The sequence below is a fragment of the Egretta garzetta genome, unplaced genomic scaffold (assembly GCF_000687185.1).
Source record: "Egretta garzetta isolate BGI_Z169 unplaced genomic scaffold, ASM68718v1 scaffold430, whole genome shotgun sequence".
NCBI classification, from domain to species: Eukaryota; Metazoa; Chordata; class Aves; order Pelecaniformes; family Ardeidae; genus Egretta; species Egretta garzetta.
In genome coordinates, this window is record NW_009258267.1 from 2049371 (window position 1) to 2070553 (window position 21183).

The window sequence follows — 21183 nt, forward strand, 5'->3', positions numbered from 1 at the left end:
ACCAAACTGGAAGCATGGAAATATTCCGAGTAAAATGATGACTTTTGGTAAGCTATTGACACCTTCTAATAAAAGAACTATGAATACACAAAACCTCAATGAAATAAATAAAAAACAAGTATAACAAGATAACGTAACTGCTTTCCAATCTTTTCCCAGATTTTCAGGTACTTTCAGGAAGTGGAAATGATCAGTGACACTGTCTTCAAACAAGACTCTCCTACTCACTGGAAATAAAAAGTAATGCCTTAACTAGCTTTAACTAGCCAGGTTAGGTGTTGAAAGCAAAGCAGCTCTCAAGGAACTACTTCAACACTGGTACCACTTCTGCTGCTCACACTCAAATCCCAATACACCTTATGCCAGCTATTCCACCTGCTCTCTTCAGCCATGATAAAAATCTCAGGAACTCTACCTCTCAATGACATTGGGGTAAGTTACTTCATTTACAGCACACATATCGCTGGTGTTTTTTAATAGCAAGTGATAAGTAAGTACAGCTATTTACAAAGCTAGTACGTCCTTCCTCTGCCCTGTTTGCAGTCCTCAATGATCTTTTATCACGGCTACACACTGGCATAGTGTAAGTGGGTAAGTATCTATAGTGAATCAGAGTCCAGTCAGCAGCATACACACTTATGCTATCTTACTGCAGGGTTTATTGTACTTTACTGGTACCTGACATTATGCTCTGCCTGTGTTAAAATCACTCCTAGTGTGGGCACCGGTAAATAGGCAAACCTCATGCATACAAACTTGATAATACTACTATCCCAGCATGCAAAACAAACTAAAGTGTACATAGTGTTAAGGAGAACCTCTGTATCTGCCAGACACTCCATACAAAGCATTTCTGCAGTTTATCAAAGAACAAGCTAATATTCTCTACAAAGATCTATTTAACCTCATCAATAAAATGCATCAATTCATTTGAGGTCAGAATTACTTACCAGGCTGGAGGTCTTGATTTTATTTCCGGAATAAAGTTATTTTGCTTCATAAAAAGTAGTTTTACATATAAAACCAACTGCACACCCAGTAAAGACAAGGAAATTATCTAGAGTTGTTAATTACTATTTCTGTGCTCATACTGCACAAGATAGGAGTTTCTTCACCCATAACATTATTTTGCTCCCACAAAAGTGGAAGCAAAATTGAAAACTCTGCAATTTAAGAGTAAGAGAGCACAATTCTAAGCTGAAAGAGTGAGTGACTACTTAAGACTAAACTGAGTGAACAGAAGCCTCCAACACAGATTTTATCGCTGAGCTGAAAGCAAAGCGTTGCAATAGAGGAAAGACATCTAGGCCTAAACATTCTTCCTCTATAAAACTTCTGGCATGTTCAATTTCAAATTTGGGGTTTTGAAAATGTAATAAAACCTGCAGAATAAAAGTTTCTGGAGTAGGGATTTAAAAGCCATAGTAATCAATATATTTGCTAGATTCATCACCTTTGTAATCAGGGAACTGAAGAAACTCAGGCTCAGCAACCCCTTTAACTTAAGTTTTCTGGAGATTCAGTTTAAACTATCTGAACTCAGTCAGTGATACATATTTCAGTTATCCAATACCTGTAACACTTCTCTGCATAACATAACAAATGCTATGTTGGAAACACTTCTTGGAAAAAAATGCAGAATAATCATCTAGGAAGCATTGGTTACTAAAATCAATTTGGATTTTTGACAGCTTCATCCAATTATCCTCACATTCCTCATTTGCAAAGGATCTATAAAACCACTATATTCTACACTCTTGTTCTTTCAGGTACTTTTCCTCATTTTGTTTTCCATAATCATGTAAAGTGATAAATAAGGAGGGAGAAAAATGAGCAATGGATAGTGGACAACATATTAGTCCAAACTGTATCCCCTTAAACACAGAGGATTATACTGAAAAAAATCTAATATTACAGTGGATGACTCAACAGTTTCTGAAACTCTCATAAGAAAAATTACATTCTATATAAGCTAAAGGTAGCTAAAGAGACATGCTTTTATGCAGTCTGTCTTCCTTTTTGTACCACAGTAATATCTCAGCTTTAGAGGCCTAAGTAGCGTAACTGAGAGCCAGTAAGAGGTGTACAACACTGTGATCAACGTTTAATTAGCTCTTAAAAATGTACAGCTTTGCTTTCACATATAGTAAGGCGGACTAACATCAAACAGTCAACTTTAGAGCATTATTAGACAGAGGGCTGAGAGGGCTTTTGAGAAACTGGACAGCTGCAATAACATCAGGAGCATGCTTATATAATGTAATTGTGCAGAAATTTTTAATTTAGCTGTTAAAAAAAAGCAGCACACTGATAAGGGTAATACACTTCGGTGCTGCATCAAGTTCATACTATTCCATTACCAAAAAATTAACTCATATATTACATCTACTGCTTCTTACAGATACATCAGGTTATTCAGAGCTGGCTGATGTGCCAGCTTGAAGTGCCTTATCATAGCTCAAGTTACAAAGGTGCAATGTGCTGGAACAACATTACAGCGTTGAAAGACATTACTACAGTATAGTAACAATTGGAAGTGGAGGGTCTTGTTCCTTTACTACAGTTACTCCTGTAATGACTGACACAAGGCCATGCACTATACCCTCAGGATCTACTGAGGTTTTCATGTGGACAGAAAGGATATTAAGCACACAGGTAGCCATGAGATGCAACAACACTCAAGCAGGCTTCACCTTCCCCTTCTAGGTTCTACCAGTCTTTCCACAAGACTGGAAGCCCTCCAGTTCTATTGCAGGACAAAACAAACCAACAAAGCAAAGCAAAAAACCACCTCTAAGCTGAACCCTTTCAAGGAGAATTCCTGAGCAGCTTTCAACAAGACCAGAGAACATTCCTGAAAGAAATGAAGTATGACTACAGGAAAAGAAAATCCTGAGAGAAACTAAATACGCCTAAGCATGCTCCAAAAAGTCTTAAAACAATTGGTAACATAGCCATGAAATGGCTTACCTCTGTCTGTGCATTTGATAAACGTATTATGACCCTCCAAGGGCTGTCCCAGCATTTTCCAGTGAATGCTATCCTTTTTCTTTAAGATAATCTCTACTTTCCCAATTTTTTCAGCAATATTCACTAAAAGAGAAAAGGTTTCACACTGTTACTTTTAGTTACATTTTGTACAAAAAAAAAAAGTTGCACTCTTCCATTATAATGAAATTTTAGGATTAGTCATTTCTCAAGACACACAGAATTAATCTGTTAAATTAAAATATCAAATTAAATGTACTTCAGCTCTCTCTTTATAATGTTTTACAATGCACTTAAAACAACAAGCACTAGCTTAATATGCATAATTAATGTATCTTATTTACTAAATACATTGCAAAAAGCTTCATAGCCCATCTGGTCAAAGAATGCTCATTAATTCAGAGCCTTCATTTACTGGAAATTGGTAACTACCACGATTTACTTCTTCCTTTCTTTTCAAGAGCATTTGAATGAATAATCAAATCCAAGAAAATCCCAGTCTAAGCAAAGAACAGTTTACAAATACACAACAGAACTAACTTCTAATTATTTTAACATTTAGTCATATTCAGAGGGATCAGAGCACCATCAACTTATTACTTTCACAGGCCTAAATGCCACAATCTTTAAAAAAATTATTCAATTTTATGGTTTGATTTGATTGCATCAGAACCTAGTGGTAAGCAAAACTAAAGTATCTGATGAGTCAGAAAAATAAACTGAAGTTCCATGTTCTGGTATTAGAAGAGCTACAGAAGTGCTGCAAGAGACAGAACTTACCAGCCAAGTCTTCTTGAACTGCATGATCCAGGTCTGAAATAAAGAGAAACAAACATTATTTTAAGCAAAACCAAAATTCCATTCTAGTCTTCATATGTGCATACAGCTAGAAATACTGACTGAACTAATGAGCCTGGAACCCTATGCATCTTTATCTGGCCCTGAAGTTTCACTCATGCATCGTATCAGTCCCAGTGACTTCTGCAGGCCTAATACATAACATTAAGAAAGGCAGAATTTTCCACATTAAACAATAAGTCATGTAAAGCTACCAATCTGCATTTATCTAAATCATTCCACTTGCCCTTTTTGAATAAAAGCATTTTAATAACTATTGAAAACACATTTGAAGCAAAACTTTACATGACTTTTGCATTGATTTCTTACTATGCCTTATTCCACACGTAAATAATTAAGTACATACTAAAGAAGACGTGAGTAGATAAACAATGTAATTCCTTTACATCAAGGTACTTTAAAGTACTCATCTCTAATAAGAGGAATAAAATATTAATTGGTATATGTAAAAAGCATATGATTTCATTCTACTGTATTAAAACCCTCTCATCAAAAGTCAGTATTTTCAACTGCAAAATTACAGTACCTACCAACTTCTACAAGATACGAGTGGTCATCCACGATGATCTCTCCCCTTAATTGTTTGTCTTGACAATCAACTATCACCAACTCTGCATTCATAACCTTTCAGAGGCAAGGCAAAAAAAAAAACAAACCAAAACAAAAACATTTTAACAAAGTTCTCCCAGAATTTAAGCTGGGTAACAACTGGATCTTGTAACTCTCCCTTTAATAAAATACACTTACCTTCTGCTTAGTATATATGACAATGGTGACCAAACTATCCGTCTGGAACCAGTCATAACTGTAAACAAAAAATACAGTGAAGAAAAAAATATATACTTTCTTTGGGCATACCAAAGTACATTTAGTTAGCAGTTTTCAAGTATAGCTTCTCATATGAATTTACAAGACAAACACATTATTTAGTATTTTTTGATGAGATAAGTCCAGAGCCAATAATTTTGAAAAGACTATTAAAAGAAGAACAGTCTAATTATGCATCCTGATAGTCAGCACATTGTAGCTAAAATCACATGGTTTTACTTAAAAAGCATGTGCATCCTCTTTGCAGCATAGGAAACTTCCTAACAAGATGATTAAAATCCTTGACTCCAGACAAAAGTATTAAATAGCCAGAGTGGCTTCCAAGAGTTATAGATTCCATGCACATACCACAAAACCACAGTTCCCTTCATCTCTCCAAATCAAGCTTTTACATTCCTATGTTCCCAAGCTGCCCAAACCTTGTAATCCAAATCCAGGGTGAGAAACAGAAAGCCTTCAAATGCTAATTGTCTGTATGGCCTTACAGTTGCCAAGAAGTAACTTATGCACCCAACCCCAGAAAAGCTATTCCTTTCTCTACCTGTTTTCATGGGGACCTGACAATCTCCTGCCTGGCTCCCCACCATGTATACCTATAGTTCTCACTTGACTTTCACGGGCTGGGATTGCAACCCAGCTGGAAGTCAACTCTGTCCCCTCAACAAAGTTAACCTCTTGCATCTATATTACTACCATCTTTTCCCTTCCCCAATGTCCTAACCACTTCCGTCTACTGTTTGGACTCCTGGACCAGAAAAGAAGGCAGAGAAGGAGGATGCCCCCTCCAGCAGACACTCCTGACAGCCAACATGTTATAGGCTGCACACCTTCTGGTCACACACCAGAACATGCCAGACACACATGGGAAGAAAGGTGGCAAGGTTTGGGCAGTGCTCCAGAAGAGAAGCCACGTTCCAGTTGTTCACAAGCCACAGTATTTTATCTAACTGCATGTAACTAGCCCAGAGATGACACGTTCACAGGAGATTTTGATGAAAAATGAGAAACTGAACCTTGGTGACTTAAGGCATCCTGGGGTAAAATGATACCTCAGCAACAACAGCAGGCATATCACAGTTGGGGTTTAAGGGCCTGCTTTGCATATTGCAGAAACTTGAATACAGCTATCGTATCTTAACATATTCCAGCTTGAAATGAAATACTTTTCCAAGACATGCCAACTGATACGTTTATGGACAAATTAAATAAAGTCAAAAAAGTAATCAGCCCAGTTGGAATCACGTTCCAGGAGTTTTCTCAAGAAGCAAGGCTGAGGAGCCTGCAAAAATAAGCCATGCATTTGTATACGATGCAAGGCAGTGCAAGTGTTAGAAACCAGCACAGCAAGCCAAAACCCTTGCATCATCATCTGCCTATATGGTCAATATGACCTTTGGCAAGTTGTTTAAATCTGAACCTCAACTTTCCCACTTACAAGAGGATGATAAAGATATATACTTATTTAGCTGAAACATCACAAAATAACCGTGGAAGAAGTGGCCTGCATTTACTAAGAACTGCACTGAATTATTAAAAAGAATGTTCAAAAGACAAAGGCTTACCTTGGAGTTAAATCTTTAGCAGAAGCACCCAGTATTTTCTTCTCAGGAAGCACACCTGAGACACACAGACAGTCATTAAAATATTTGCTGTGATGCTCACTTAATAGAAATCATAATCAGAGATGTTTTGGTTTTTTTAAACTAAATGTTCTAAATACACCTCCACAATATTTAGTGGCTTTATTTCCACAGGCAGCCAGAAATATCCATGTACTTTTTAAATTTTGTTTTTTATTCAGCACTTTGTCTTGGAGAGCAGGCTCCTAGAACATGAAGTTCTATTTCAGAAATTAAGAGTTCTTTATACAACAGAACCTGTACGTGCAGCCCTTCCACTACATGTAGCTTGGTCTCAGTTTCATCTGCTGTTAGCTTGTGCTTTCACACCCTGTGATAGTGAAGCACGGAAAAAAAGTTACTTGAATGAATTTCCTTTAACAGAACTATTTGTTTATACAATTCAGATGAACAAATTCAATTTGGGACGTCCAGTCTAAGCCAATTCACAAGCAAAATTTCATGTCAGTCAGTTATGCAAAGATACCTTAATCTCTCTACTTTGCACTTTGCTAGGAATTTTCACAGAACTCAGCTACTCACTTTAATTATTAAACAACATGAAACAGTTTGAAAAAGCCTTTGCTGGGAGGCAACACTTGGTCAGTCTTTGAAAACGTGAACTGACCTAATAGAAACTGAACTTATTTGGCAAAAACTTGAGCAGAGATGACAGAGAACAGCACCCGCAATCCTTCATCGATTTTAACACAAAGAAGTTATATAGAATCACGATGGAGGATTGAAATATAGTACAATTTGTAACACCACATGAACAGCAGGAGTTTTCCTGGACAATGGTTAGGCAGAAGTCTAAGATAACAGTTGGTAACAGCTGGTATCAAGCCCATTCAAAGGCAAACCTTGCAAACCTGAAATGGCTATGCATAAAATAATTAACGTATGAATTCTCAGTTACCAAGGTGATTATCTTCTAAACACCAGTAAGTTTTGTAGTTTGACTACAAGCTTAAACACCGTAATTGAGTGGCTCCACCATGTGGGAAGTAGATAAAAACAAACAGAGCCACTCTGGTCTAATTCAATCTGTCACAACTATTTGATCATCCAGATGGGGGAATTAACCCGAAGCAATTAAACTCACTGGAATTACTTATTCTTTGATCCTTAATTACCCTTAAGTATACACCATCTGCAGCTGCCAAGGAAGCTAAATGGCAGAGCAGTCAGATGATTGCAAAAGAAAACCAATCACCTAATGATAAAAGCATTCTCAAAGGCTAAGCCTTTCTTGAGGACATATGTCATACCCTTAGGTTGGCCTCCATGCATAGGAGGAATTCATAGTCATACACACTCCTGTTTACTTTTGCAGGTCAACAGAAATATATGGACAGTCACAATAAAATAGAACATTCTGGCAAACCAGGTTATTTACAAATTATTCTGAAATACTGTAAGATGCTATGTGAAAACAAGAAGTCACACTGCAATAAAAAGATAATAATTCAGGTGATCAGTGAACCAATTAAGGAAAGCGCTTTACTGGTCATGGCGGTCATAAATAAAGAAAAGCTGGTGGTAAAGCCAAAAGCTGATGGGAGGCATGAAATGAAGGAGTTTAAGATAACCAGGATGGACAACAGAATTACAACCCTGCATCTCACAAGAGCATCTCCCATGGGATAGCAAGGCTAGTGATAGAGCTTCTCACATCCTCATCTCATTGGAGAGAGCTGGGTTTGACAGGTGGATTACAATCTAGATAGAAAAATAGTAGGACTGCCAGTCACAAAAGGTATGTTCAACAGTACAAAGTCCAACTGGTGATTAGTTACAGCTGGTATTCCCTAGGGAATGGGGAATGACGATACTGTTTCGTACTGTCATCAGCAATCTAAAGGGCACACGCTGTCAGGACGTATGTGAGCAGTAACAAATCATGGGAAGCAGTCAAAACACAAGAGATTATGGCTATCATTCAAAGGGACCCAGACAGAGTGAAGAAATGGGCTGACAAAAGCCTCCATGAAGCTCAAAAGTAAATGCAAAATTTTGCACCTGGGGGGGGAGAAAAAAAAAAAGCTGAATGCAACAAAGGGAGTGGGGGGCCTGACTGGATAGAAAGCAGCTTTGCAGAAAACCTTGCAGGGACTTAGCAGACCAGCTGAACTTGGGCAGATGCTGCATCCTTGTGGTGATGAAGGCCAACTTTACCCTGGGCAAGAGCATAGCAATCAGTTAAAGAGAAGTGATTCTTCCTCTCTGTTCAGCATTTGTGAGACCACATCTGGAGTACTGTGTCCAGTTTTGGCTCCCCAGTGCAGGGCAGATATTGATATACCAGATCAAGTCCAGGGAAAGGCCATCAAGGTGGTCAGCAGCTGGAGCACAGGATATATGAAAGGAGGCTGAGAGAACTGTGTTCATTCGGCCTGCAGAAGGCTAAGGGCGAAATCCAACTGCAGTCTTCAACTATCTAAAGAGAAGGGGGTGGGAGAGAAGAAAGTATACAGAAGATAGCCAGACTCTTCTCAGAGGGGCACAGCAGAAGGACAAGAGGCAATAGACAAATAGCAGTGAAAATTCAGGTTATGTATATTTAAAAAACAAAACAAAACAAAACAAACCAGAACAACAAAAGAAAAACTAAAATACCATGACTCTTCCCTTCCCATGAGGGTGGGGTTGTTCATGAGCCATCTGATATAGTATCGAGGTTCACCCTGCTTTGAGCAGGAGACTGGACCAAACAAGCTCCAGATGTTTCTTTCAATCTAAACTATTTTAGGATGCTCTGAAAGCTTTCTGTACTTATTGTTTTCTTTGTTCTTAGAAGATCCAGAACAAGCTTGAACCATAGTTGTAAACTCCAAATATTACTAAGAAAAATATGAACACTTCTATTATCTATGCTAAAGAATTCCAGCTGGCTGAAGCTCAATATTTAGGCTTTTTGAGCTAGAGTTTCAGGTATAGACTCTCCTCCCATCGCCCTTTTCCACACCGTAAGTTTTTTCAAGGTCTGATGTGCATATACTCAAACACCAGCTTGTTTTCAGATGGTGGAACTGCCCAAGTAATTTTTTTTACTATTAATATTACAAAAATCATCACCATAATTACTCCGGTGAAATTCAGTTTAGCTCAGAAGTGCAAGGCTGAAAAGATAATTTTTAAAATACATCTTTGATATATATTTGTTCTCAAACAAATGAAGTTTTCAGGCATGCTTTGGTAATGTCAGCGTTTTGAAATGTTGATGTCTTTTGTTTGAAACTCAAGTATGAACAGATGTTGAAGAGCACATTAGGCTACACCCACGCTGACTGTTATCACTAGCAATATATTCTGAAAACTTCAGCTTTAATTGCCCTTGCATTACATACAACTGATGTTCACAAACATCAAGGATACATTTAAGTTGAGCACACTCCAACTACAATTATTATTTATATATTGAGAAGACATAAATGTCTTCAGCAGTGCCAACAACTTCCAAAAAATGAGAGCCTATACCATTGTCTGAAAGTGGGCAAGAGAAGCCTGAAATGCTTATTTCTAGACTCATTTTGACTTAGATTTATAAGAGCTAAGCACTGAGACACAACAACTGAATATGAAAAACCTCATGGAAGGTAACCTCAGGAACTCACTTCTCCTATTTTGGAAAAAGTCTTGCCAAGCAGGTGAACTGAATACAACAGGCAAGCATCAGTATTTTGGTAATTTCGTTGAAAACTACCATCAGAATAATTTCCTATGTCTTCTGACAAGTCACATAATCTGGACAAGAAAAGTTATTGCTAGCAGCAGGAGGGGAACCGAGAAAGAAGAGAGAGGGAATATCACTTTCTCTTTACCTGGATACAATGTAAATATGAAAGATGCATAGGTAGGAAAGCTCTGGACAGCTAGACAAGAACAAAAAGTAACGTATTCATGAACCAAAATAAGCAAGAGGAGGAGAACATTGAAACAGATGATAAAATTGGTCTTCTACTTGAATACAAAATATTTATGGTGTATTTAATGACTACTAGTTGCTAGTGATATCATTCTGATGGAGTAAAGCAGAGCTTGTTTTCAAATTCTTCCTGTCCTTCAAAGCAAGATTAACAGGTTCCAAGAACTTGTTTGTTGCTGAAGAAAAAAGAACTCAGGCAGCAGACCCTATTGAAGTTTAGCGTAACGTCTTATAAGGCAATAGAGCAAAATAGGAACAAATAAAATCAGTCTTGCTTACTTTTATATGATGTATGTTTAACTTCTTTGTAGCTCAATGTTTGTGCACACTAGAAGGTAAACTGCCTTTTAGAAGTCAAATACAACACTGACAGAACACAAAGGGAGGGCAAGGAAGACAGCATGAGAAAGAAGAAAACAAACGGGAACTCAAATTCACCAGAGAAAGCATGAACAAGCTATCTTCTCCTCACTGTGCCTGGACTTGCTAGGGCACCACCCTGAGCACTACTTTGGCTTCACCTTAAGACACATCTAGGTTTCTGCTCCTCCTGCCACTCCCAAAATCTGAAAGCTCTAGAATCCTTTTCCAAAGTTTCAGCCTAGACTTTTCCATGACTGATTTGCATCTGTCCCCTTTCATGCCAACAGGTCAGTCTTGAGTTCAAATTGTATTACTTCCCTTCACAGGTGTTCATCTTATTTGCTCCAACAACATACCCCCATCACACCTCATCTGATGGGACTTCATAAGACATATTATTTTAGGAAGCGTCTTATACTAATATGACTAATCAGTCTGTAACATTTCCCTAAAAGCATCAAAATCAAATGCATAGTTCTTGATCGCTAGCAACCAAAGCTACACTCAAGGAAGGGCTCCGTGAAGGCCTGAACGCTTCCCCATCTCTACAAGAACTACCATGAACCTCCTGATACATTCACAGGACTATACTTGCTTCTCTTAAAGCTACACCAATTGTCAGCCCAGTCATTCTCGCAGTTACATCTCAAGTAGTTCAGTCATGCTGTGATCAGCTAATTCACCTCCATTTCAACTCGTTTCCCAGTGATGACCTTCCAGCTTTTAGTAGAGACTTATTAGTTTTAAATGTTCCCCAAGATCTTGTTTTTTCTCTGCTACTTCAGCCCCATAGTCACCTAGCTTTTCTGATACACAGAAGGATCAAAAAGCCTGGCAATTTTGTAGTAGCAGATTTCATCGCACACAGTAATTTGTGACCTGTCTTGTCGAACTCAAGCAGAAAGCTTGTCCATCTCATACCTCCCTTATCTATACTACTCTACTGCAGTCTTAAAATACTTTTAAACACTGAATTCACAATATCCAATTAGTATTTTGCCTTCTGTAATTTCCACAGCTCACTAGAGCCTCAAGATCAGATCACACATAAAGACAGAGAGAACTCTGGATAAACACTGCTCATTTGATAACATTCAAAGAAGTTTAAGACTTACTCCCCACCTCACTCCAGGTGAATACTTACCATTAAGCTGTTTCTTCTCTTCAGATAGAGTAGAAGAAGTCTCTACAAGCATTAAGAAAAAACGAGCACGACAATAAGAAGTTACGGCACAGTACTTGAACACATCATGCTAAAGAATTAAGCCAAAGTAAGGATCTCCAAATAAACCTTCCAAAACATTAACTGATTGACCAGGACACATCAGACATCAAGAAGTCACAAATAAATGCAGCACTGATTACCATTCTAAAAGATTAGGTAGAATTATAAAGAATACTATGTTAAAAATGCAAAAGTTGCACAGCACTAGAGGGTAGGAGACACAAGAATTCTGGCACCTCAAAACAAACATCACCAATTATCTTGTGCAATTATAAACTTCATAGCTAAGAAGCTCACTAAGTCTGTCAGACTTTCGATGACACTTCTCTCATGACAGAGTAGCCACTAAATCTGACCTTTAGTAGAGACTAAATCTGACCAATCCCTGGCAATCTAAACCCAGTCCTTGGCTGAAACCCAGGAAAAAGAAAATCTTTGTATAAGTTGCTTCTGTCAAATAAGTTTTATTTGACAAGTTTTTATCCGAGTTTTTCATTAAACCTACAGTATGCTGCAACTACTCCAAACAAATACTAGCAGAAAAAAAATGGATGAAGACCAAGCAGGTGAATTACACAGTATAAATTCATATGTAAGGGAAAGGCACTACTGCACCTCTCAGCCACATATCCTTCTGCTCATAGCAAATCTGTGGGGAAACTGGCCCCCAGCATATACCCAAGCTCCTTTCTGCCTTCTCTACATTGCACATCTCAGAATGTCCCAATGTGAAAGCCCATTTTGTATTCTCTTTTATGGGAGCCAGGTTTGGGGAAGCGGGAGAAACCAGTGTGTTCTTCCTGCTCCCTTTTATAAAAGCCAAAATGTGAATGTTTCTCCCCTCTTCTTCTGAATTCTGCCCAGTGCTCTGCATCACAGCAGCCAGTGCTTGAAGAAAAATGCCATTATGAGAGAAGCAACGGAAAGGCTCCTGGAACAAAGCACCAAGCATTGGTATTGCAAAATTACTTCAGAGCCAACCAAGAATTGCCTTCATCAGAGGCTTTCATGTTGTGTCACTGTAAGGCTAAAAACCAAAACACTGCACAAGATAAATGGGACAAAATTTTCCATTGAGGCTGTATTTGTCTGTGTATTCTGCTATACACAACTTCAAGCTTTCTGCCAGGACAGACAAGTCATTCACAGAAACTCGTTTCTGGTGAAAGGTAATTTTTTGTGTACAGAAGTCTACTCTTATTTCACTACATTTTAAACACACTGCACCAAAACTGGAATTACAATTTTAAGGACAGTTTGAGACATTTCCAAGACACAGCCCTACCTCTCCTCCTTGGATGACACCATAGCTCTCAGCCTAATCTCACTGAATTAACAATAATATAACATGGATTCCAACTCCCAAGTTATGTTACCACTGAAGTAACATAGGGACATATACTAAGGTGTGTCTACGAGAAACATTAGCAATATTAAAAGACAGCAGACAACAAACTAATGTCCATGCTAATGTTTACAGCTGAGATCCCTGAAGGGAAGGCAAGCAGTTTAATGCTGTACAGGTTTTCTGAGGGAGATACTGAAATAATCTCTTACATGCCTGGGTACTGCTGTAGCTGCTGCACTGGCCTCAGCAAGCACAGATACTACACATTTCAGTACACAGCTCCACTGCTCCGAAACATCACAAAAGGGACAAGTCACAAATTCCTATTAGTCACTACTATACCATCAAGCAGTGTTCCCAAAAGACAAGTTGACAAAACATTAACTATCATCAGCATCTTCAAAAGACTTCTTTCTTAAAAAAAAAAACCAAAAAACAACCAAACCTGGAGTATGCAAAGACAAGCTTCAGCTTCCTTCAACAGTTCAGTGAGCAAATAATTGTACAACTTCCCAAAAAACCCACCAGAACACAGGAAACAAAACTAAGCTAAACAACCACAAACCTTCCAGCAGTGCCCCAACAAACCTACATCTGCCTTACTTGCACTGTATTGAGACTCTACCAAACAGCAAGTACTGGTGCTTGCCCTACTGCCAAACACTAACCCTCTGCCAAAGAAAGGAAGCAATTTACACCATAATTTGAAGGCCTGTCTTTCCTCTGTACTTACGGGCCTATTTAATCCTATGTTCAAAACAATGCATCTTAACTCTGTATTTTACTCTTCCATTTTCAAATGCAATCTTTGCTGAATGTGGTCGTCTAGGAGGACCCAAGACAAGAATTATTGCTGGCTGACAGCGAAGTTAGTGAAGTATCAAAAATGTGATTGACTATTCAAAAGAGGAGGATACATACCGTACCAAGATTCAAAGTAAACTTTGAGAATTTTACAGTGAAGAATTTCAGCAAATCCAGTCTCATCACTTTTATTTTTAATTAACAAAGTTACATTTTTTCAAGCCTGAAATGGCCAAGAGACACAGACAAAAGAATTTTTTTTTTTTTTTTTTTAACACAGCTGGCAACCTTTATCCTGAAACTTCTACTATAGAAAAATGGATAGAGCAGTCCTATTACAGAGGAACACATGGAGGTGTAAAATACTATTCTCCATGTACAGAACAAACTCAACCTGTTAGGTGATGTGATCTAAGTGCTAAGCAAGTATGCAGCGCACCTTGCCAGAAGCTGGAGAGCTACAAGAGATGGCTGAATTTGTGAACTAAAGAATGCCACAGAATTTGAAAAAAGCAGTTGCAAACATGAATACTTTCATGTTTTCACTGCAGTTTTGCCAAGAGTCAATATTCAGTAATAGTGTCTGCTTCCTAGGTACATGAAATTTTTGCTGTGGCCTACAAACCAAAACAAATACCAAAGATTAAAGTCTCTGGAAACCATCACCAGCATTTTAAGACAATATACTACATCTCTTGCTGTCCTGGCTCGGAGGAGTCTGTTGTATCAGCAAAATTTTCTCCCAGTAAATTCAAACTAAAGGACCCAATAAAGTGTTCCGGCCATAAAGTGTATTCAAATGTCTCAATACATATGCAACTTGCCAGACCTCTGTCTTGTGCTGAAATCACCAGATTGAAAATACTGACTTCTATTTCAAAATGAGAGAGTTGCTTGTGACAGTTTGCCCTATGGGATCAGAAGAGGACAGAGGAACCTTGGGGAAAAAAAAATATTTACTTCTATATACATACACACATAACACACAACGTCTGTTTTCTGATGACTAAAAAGAGAAGAAGAAAAGTAGCAGTACATTACTTATCACATGCATAAAATAATTTCATCTTCAGGCATCTGCTGTAAAAAAGCTGGATATATGCATCAGCCTTCATCTCTATGCAAGAACAGAGACTCTCCTCGCAAATATGATTTAGGGTTTCTCATTATTTCCAGTGAACTTTGGAATAAAGCATAATAGAAATAATTTCATTCTTAAAACCCTTACCTTTTGGAGCAGCAAGAGGCTTGACAGCCATTCTCCCAACAAGACATTCCTTCAGCATCGATTCATAATTAACCCAACGATGAACCTGTATTAACAAAATTGGTTTTCACAAAATTTGTAGTTCTTACTATGTTGTTTTCTATGCACTGAAATAGAAAAGTTAATTTTTGTACAGTGGCTAATGTAATTAATTTAGCAGGGTTTTTTTTTTTTTTAAACACAGACACATTATTGCATTATTCAGTACTAATTTTTACTTCTATTACAGATAGCACATAATTAAATGAAAAAAATAGGACCATGAAAAAGTGACAGTAGTTTAATTTATTCATTTTATGCCTTGTAGTATCCAAACATCATAACCTTGAGCTACAGAAAATATTTCAGAAGAGCATTTATATGACGTATGGTACACAATTAACAAAATAAAGACCTTGTCTTTACCACAAGGGTAATCAGTCTTGTTTACATACAAGTGAAGGGAGATGGGATGAAGGAAACAAAGTTAAAGAATAGTAGCTTAGACACACAGACACCTCCTACCAAGCTGGTGTACTTCTGTTTGTTTCTGTCTTACTATCACTGAATTATGTGGAAATTACCTATTTTAGAAAGTCAAATAAAGTGAAGAAAAAGCGGTAGCTTTACAAACCAGAACTAGAATACTTGCAGAGGAAATGGATGGCAGAAAACCCAATTCTGATAGGGCATCCATCATAACATCACAAGAAAAGAAAAGGAAACAAAGTGCTGCCTGACAAATTTGAAAGGTATGCAAGAGATTTAAAAATAAAAACTTTAAACTGGACAAACTAAGGAGACAACATAAAGAATCCCATCCACAAGTTGTAGTTTCCTCATATACAGATAACAGAAATGAAGGATTTTGAATTGACAGTTAATTTTTCCAGAAATTTGAGAAACACTAGCAACCTCCTGAACTCTTAAAGAGATCAGTATCTGACAGACACAGAATGCTAAAGCAGACGGGATAACAAGAACAGGAAAGACATCAGCCAGAAACAAAAATGTGAACAGCATATTTTAAGGGTCTGAAGACTGCTTTCCGCTCCCATGACAAAACAAACTAAAAAAAAAAAAACCCCAAAAAACCCCCCCAAAAACCCAAACCACGCAGCAAGGATGTATCTGAACTTAGTAACAACTTGAGAGCCTTCCCCAAATACTCCTGATGTCAAGACTCCTGTTTCCAAGTACATCATACAATACTTGACAACGATCCAGCTACAGAGTTCCAGGCTACAACTTGACACTGGATAAACTTTTAAGAAAGAAACTCCAAATTTCTTGAAACCAGAGAATTATGCCCAAATCCAACACTTCATTTGTGAAAGAATTAACCAAAGATAAACTTAAAAAAGCTAACACATCATCACTCCTTTATTTACATTCATTGTTAAAAACATTTTGCAAATAAAGGCATAACATACTGCAATGCACGAACTGTAAAGGGATAACAGATTTCCTTTCAGAAACAGAGGAGGTTTCCTTTCTGCTCTTTCCCAGTTTCTCAGACAAACCTTGCCAGCCAAGGAGACTCAAAGAATGCCTGTTTCTGAAAAATACCAACTCAGTGAATCTTTTACAGCACCAGGTTTGCAAGAAATTCCGTGCAGAAAATACTCCCATTCTGCAGACTATTTTCTGAGTCTTTTCAAAACATTTAAAGAAGTGCTAAACAAAGAAGAGACCAACTGTCATCTTATGATTTGTTAACAATCAGTTAAGAGCAGCCCCAGCATTTTTTCTTAGTACTTTGCTCGCTGATAGTGCAGCTGACAAGTCAATAGACAAAAGAATACTACAAGCATTTTTCAAGAAGTGAAAGTTCTGAGAAGCAAATGCTTCTCAAACCACAGCAGTTGTAGTAATTTATTAAGAAGGTGGTATCTCAAGTTGTTGCTAGCTTTATTGCTATTTCTGCTAAAAAAGTAATTTAATAAAATGGTCAAATTGAAGCATCATTCCAACAACATAAAAGTCTCATTTTCACTGTCTTCTGGTACAACATTTAAACTACATGCTTCTTTCAGCACACATAAGTGCCATTCTGAGCAGTAACTCATTGCCTTTCCTTAGACCTGAAAAAGTTCAAATCATCATTTCCACTGGAATGCCCTAAAAAGAATCAGAATGCATTGCATTTTTCAAAATACCATTCAGAGAGCAAGTCTCATTTACTGCCAGTTGTTCTCACCTGATCAAAGAGATCTGTACCATCAGTTCCTGCTGCTTTCATTAGTTCATCCTCACCACCGGGATGATACTCCATGTATGGTGTGACGTTATACACAAATCCTGCAAAAAATGGAATAAAGAAACATGAGCAGCATTTCTACAACCACTCCTATCTCCAAAACTAGCCAAAAGGTTAGTCCATATTAAACAGTGCAACGGCAAACAGTAAACATGATCAGAACAAACAAGATTACTTTCCAAAACCAGAAACATAAGTTTCACAGTCGTATAGAGCACAAGACTTATTTTATTACAGAGAGAGGCCAATCCTACAATGCCATATCAGTTGTCCCAGTGAACGTCTGGAGAAACCTGCAGGGTTAAGACTTTAACAAAACAAACCCTTGAGTCGAGCACACAGAATTCTTTTCACTCTCCCTTCCAATTAAGTTACTCTTAAAGTGCTGTCATAGTTGTTTCCCTACCACCCACCACATACGGAATAAAACGCCTACGGGAATGAACTGTCTCCCATAAGGAAAAATTGCTATCATCAGCAACAAAATTTCAATTCTTCAGATTCAGCAATATAAAAAAATAAATATAGCCTATGCTCATTAAAGGCATACAACTCCAGTACCAAATTTGTCCCAGTAAAAGGGCTCAGAATTCTTTCTACACAAGTACTATTCCTGGCATTTCCAGGGTGATAAAACAATGCTTCTTCATAGGTCTGAAATGATGAAGCCTAATTATTGTTGCTATGCCACCAGAGTAATTAAAGCCTGGAGAATGCATCTATAAACAGATTTAACTACAGACATATTGCTGCTTAGAGGATTATCGCAGGCCTACCTAGCAGAATATTTAAAGATACAGAACATTATCAAAACAGGAAACTACCAGAAGCGGAACTGTGCCCGTGCTTTCGTAAGAAGCTTTTAACACGTTCAGAAGAGTACATTAATTACTTCAGGGCAGGTAGGCATTCAGCACTGGGCCACAGGGAGACATACTTGGGACAATCCTAGTTGGTAACAGCAATCATCCCAGACAACAAAGGAAGGATCTTTGCATATTTTACTGCCCTGATCTTCTGATGGATGTATCCACTATGCCACCTTGCGTGCAGCACCGATTACTGCACGCAAGAAAACGTAAGTAAATATCTACACAGTTAGGACCTCCTGAATATTAGCCAAATGTTCAATTTACCACCAAACTTGCAGGAGCAAAAGAAATCTCATCTACATATCCCTCATGCTTTTTTTAACCCTCCCCCCCCCGACATCCCACTTTATGTATTTATGTTCTATATGACACTTTTCTTTGACAATCACCATAGCAGTCTTTGAACAAAGTTAGCTCCTAATCTTCTTTAACTCCAGAAGACTGAGAGGGGATCTCATCAACACATACAAATATCTCAAGGACGGATGTCACGAGGACGGAGCCAGACTCTTCTCAGTGGTGCCCAGCAACAGGACAAGGGGCAATGGGCCCAAACTGAAGCATATGAGGTTTCAGCTGAATATGAGGAAGAATTTCTTTACTTTGAGGGTGACAGAGCACTGGAACAGGCTGCCCAGGGGGGTTGTGGAGTCTCCTCCTCTGGAGATATTCAAAGCCTGCCTGGATGATGTCCTGTGCAACCTGCTCTGGGTGAACCTGCTTTAGCAGGGGGGTTGGACTGGATGATCTCCCAAGGTCCCTTCCAACCCTTGCCATTCTCTGACTCTGTGATTTAGCTTTTCCACAACGGTGTTGGTTTACACTACCTGCCCACATATCAGGTCAACAGATAATCCACCAGGATTATCACTTACACTGTTTTTTTATCAGTAGTTCTAAAACAAAGAAGAGGCTGAGATGGGAAATTTTAAAGACAGATACAGAAGCAGCGTGACAGAGTTCTTGTAAAAACCAGCCTCAGAGGTGCAATCAAGGGGGGGTTGCGTGGGGAAAGAGATTAAAACCAAAACACAAATTTTTTTAAGCAGTGATTCTGTCCACAGTAGCAGAATGGTTCAGTTACCACAGATATTTGTTATGCTAGATACCGATTACAACTGCTCTGTGTGGTAACTGTCATTTGCCTTACTAAATTTTATGAAGTATACATGGGCTTACACGCTTATTTCTCAAAGACCATTCTACAGATTTAAGTAACATTTTTAATATTTATAGGTCTCTAGATGCTTTAAAGCAACGCCTAAAAATATTCAACTGCTAAGGATAATAAACTCTCCGAGACTGAGGAGTACAAGTACAAGTCAGCATTTTCAATACCTTGCTAAGCTCTCATTGTTTGAGGCACCACTCACAATCTTGTGTTTTGTTATTTTCATATGCAAACACAAAATGGGGGTAAAATATGCCCACTTGGAAGACTTCTTAAGAATGGCATGAAAGCAAAGAAAACCTTTGTTACATTAAATCTCTAACTTGAACAACATTGCATTCCATTACGTCAAGATTACATCCGGCCTAAACATAGATGGCATGCAGTTTGTTATGGGGTGTGGCTTTTGCTGCTGTTTGACTGGGTTTTGTTGCTTCTTCTCTAAGTACAGAAGAGAGAGGCCAGACACAAAAAAGCTGAAACAACATCACAGCAACCAACCTCTTATACATATCCAGCAGTCCTCCTTCTTGTTGTGCTTAGCAAGCTCATTTTCCGTCACTTCAATTAGCCTCCCTTTTAAACCAGTCAAGTCCTTCCCACTTTTAGTTAGCCGAATCCAGTCCATAAGACTCCTTCCTGGTTTTAAAGGTACCTGAAAAATAACAAGTGTACAAACATTATTAACTCTAGAGAAAGAAAGAGCTATGCAATACACTTCCTTAAGATCCCAAGACTCGGGCAAAACAAGAAATAACACAACCTGTATCCTTCACTGATATTTGGGAGCCCTACTCAGCTCCCAGTAAGGCTGCTTAAGGAAGCTTCCTTCATAGTAACCCAGGCAAGGGAATTACTGAACACCAACAAGCATTCAGATGATTCTTCCCAAAGCAAACTGTAGATACCAAGTCCCCCTGTGACAGTAAAAAGTTTTTATCAGTGTCATTTGAGTTATGGCCTGGAAACCTACTAGCAACAAAGAGAGATTTGAAAATCGTGGCCAGGTAGGACAAAGTAGGAAATTTCACCCTCACAGCATTCATAAAGACTTTCTGCAAGCCCTTTTCTTTCACCCAGAGAAAGCTGGGGCCAAAGTCTTCTAGCTTACCAGGGATGTATTATCCACAGCCTGCCTGAAAAGCAGAGCAAAATCTTCAGGTCATCTAGCACCTTCCTTTTCAACAGCACCACCCTTTGATCTAAACTCTAACAGCAGGGAGCAGGGTTAAAGAATCACAAGTCTTACAAAGCTACAGCAAAACCAGAAAGCAAGAAAACTAAAGGGCACATAGACCCACATCATTTGATGCTACCGAGCACGAATTTGCGTTCCAAGTGAGGTCTGCAGACACCAAGCGCCCCCACAACCACTCCAAAGATGAAGACCCAAAACGCACACACTGCGGGCAGTCATTTCAAGCAGCGAGTCTCCGTCTCTGCGCAGGAGGAAGCCCCAAATTGCCTGGGAAGGCAGAGCAGGAAGCGTTACCGCCACCGCCTTCTAAAACGAGAAGTACTGAAGTACTTCTCGGCGACGCAGCAGAGGCAGCCCCCTCGCCCGGGGGCCCGCTCCCAGGGGCCGCATCCCCCCGGCGGTGGCTGGGGAACGAGACCTCTCGGGGGAAGCGGCCAGGGGCAAACCTGCCCCAGCCGCAGCCGAGAGGCCACCG

At 38.7% G+C, this 21183-nt stretch overlaps 1 protein-coding gene across 3 annotated transcripts in view; it reads right to left on the reverse strand.

The window, feature by feature from the left end:
* The window catches only part of LOC104135460 (cytochrome b5 reductase 4), a 38955-nt gene that overhangs the window by 16245 nt on the left and 1527 nt on the right, over positions 1 to 21183 (reverse strand). The window contains exons 1-10 of one of the 3 annotated variants that reach the window (XM_035903824.1): positions 20542 to 20592; positions 20012 to 20165; positions 17408 to 17508; positions 15190 to 15274; positions 11729 to 11770; positions 6237 to 6291; positions 4594 to 4651; positions 4377 to 4470; positions 3769 to 3801; positions 2971 to 3093 (exon numbers count right to left, since the gene is read on the reverse strand). In XM_035903824.1, coding sequence (XP_035759717.1) covers positions 2971 to 3093; positions 3769 to 3801; positions 4377 to 4470; positions 4594 to 4651; positions 6237 to 6291; positions 11729 to 11770; positions 15190 to 15274; positions 17408 to 17508; positions 20012 to 20165; positions 20542 to 20556 — 760 coding nt within the window. In that variant the 5' untranslated portion in view covers positions 20557 to 20592. Of the gene's footprint in view, positions 1 to 2970; positions 3094 to 3768; positions 3802 to 4376; positions 4471 to 4593; positions 4652 to 6236; positions 6292 to 11728; positions 11771 to 15189; positions 15275 to 17407; positions 17509 to 20011; positions 20166 to 20541; positions 20593 to 21183 lie in introns of those variants that run through there. The other 2 variants (XM_009649117.2, XM_035903836.1) reach the window with 2 other exon arrangements.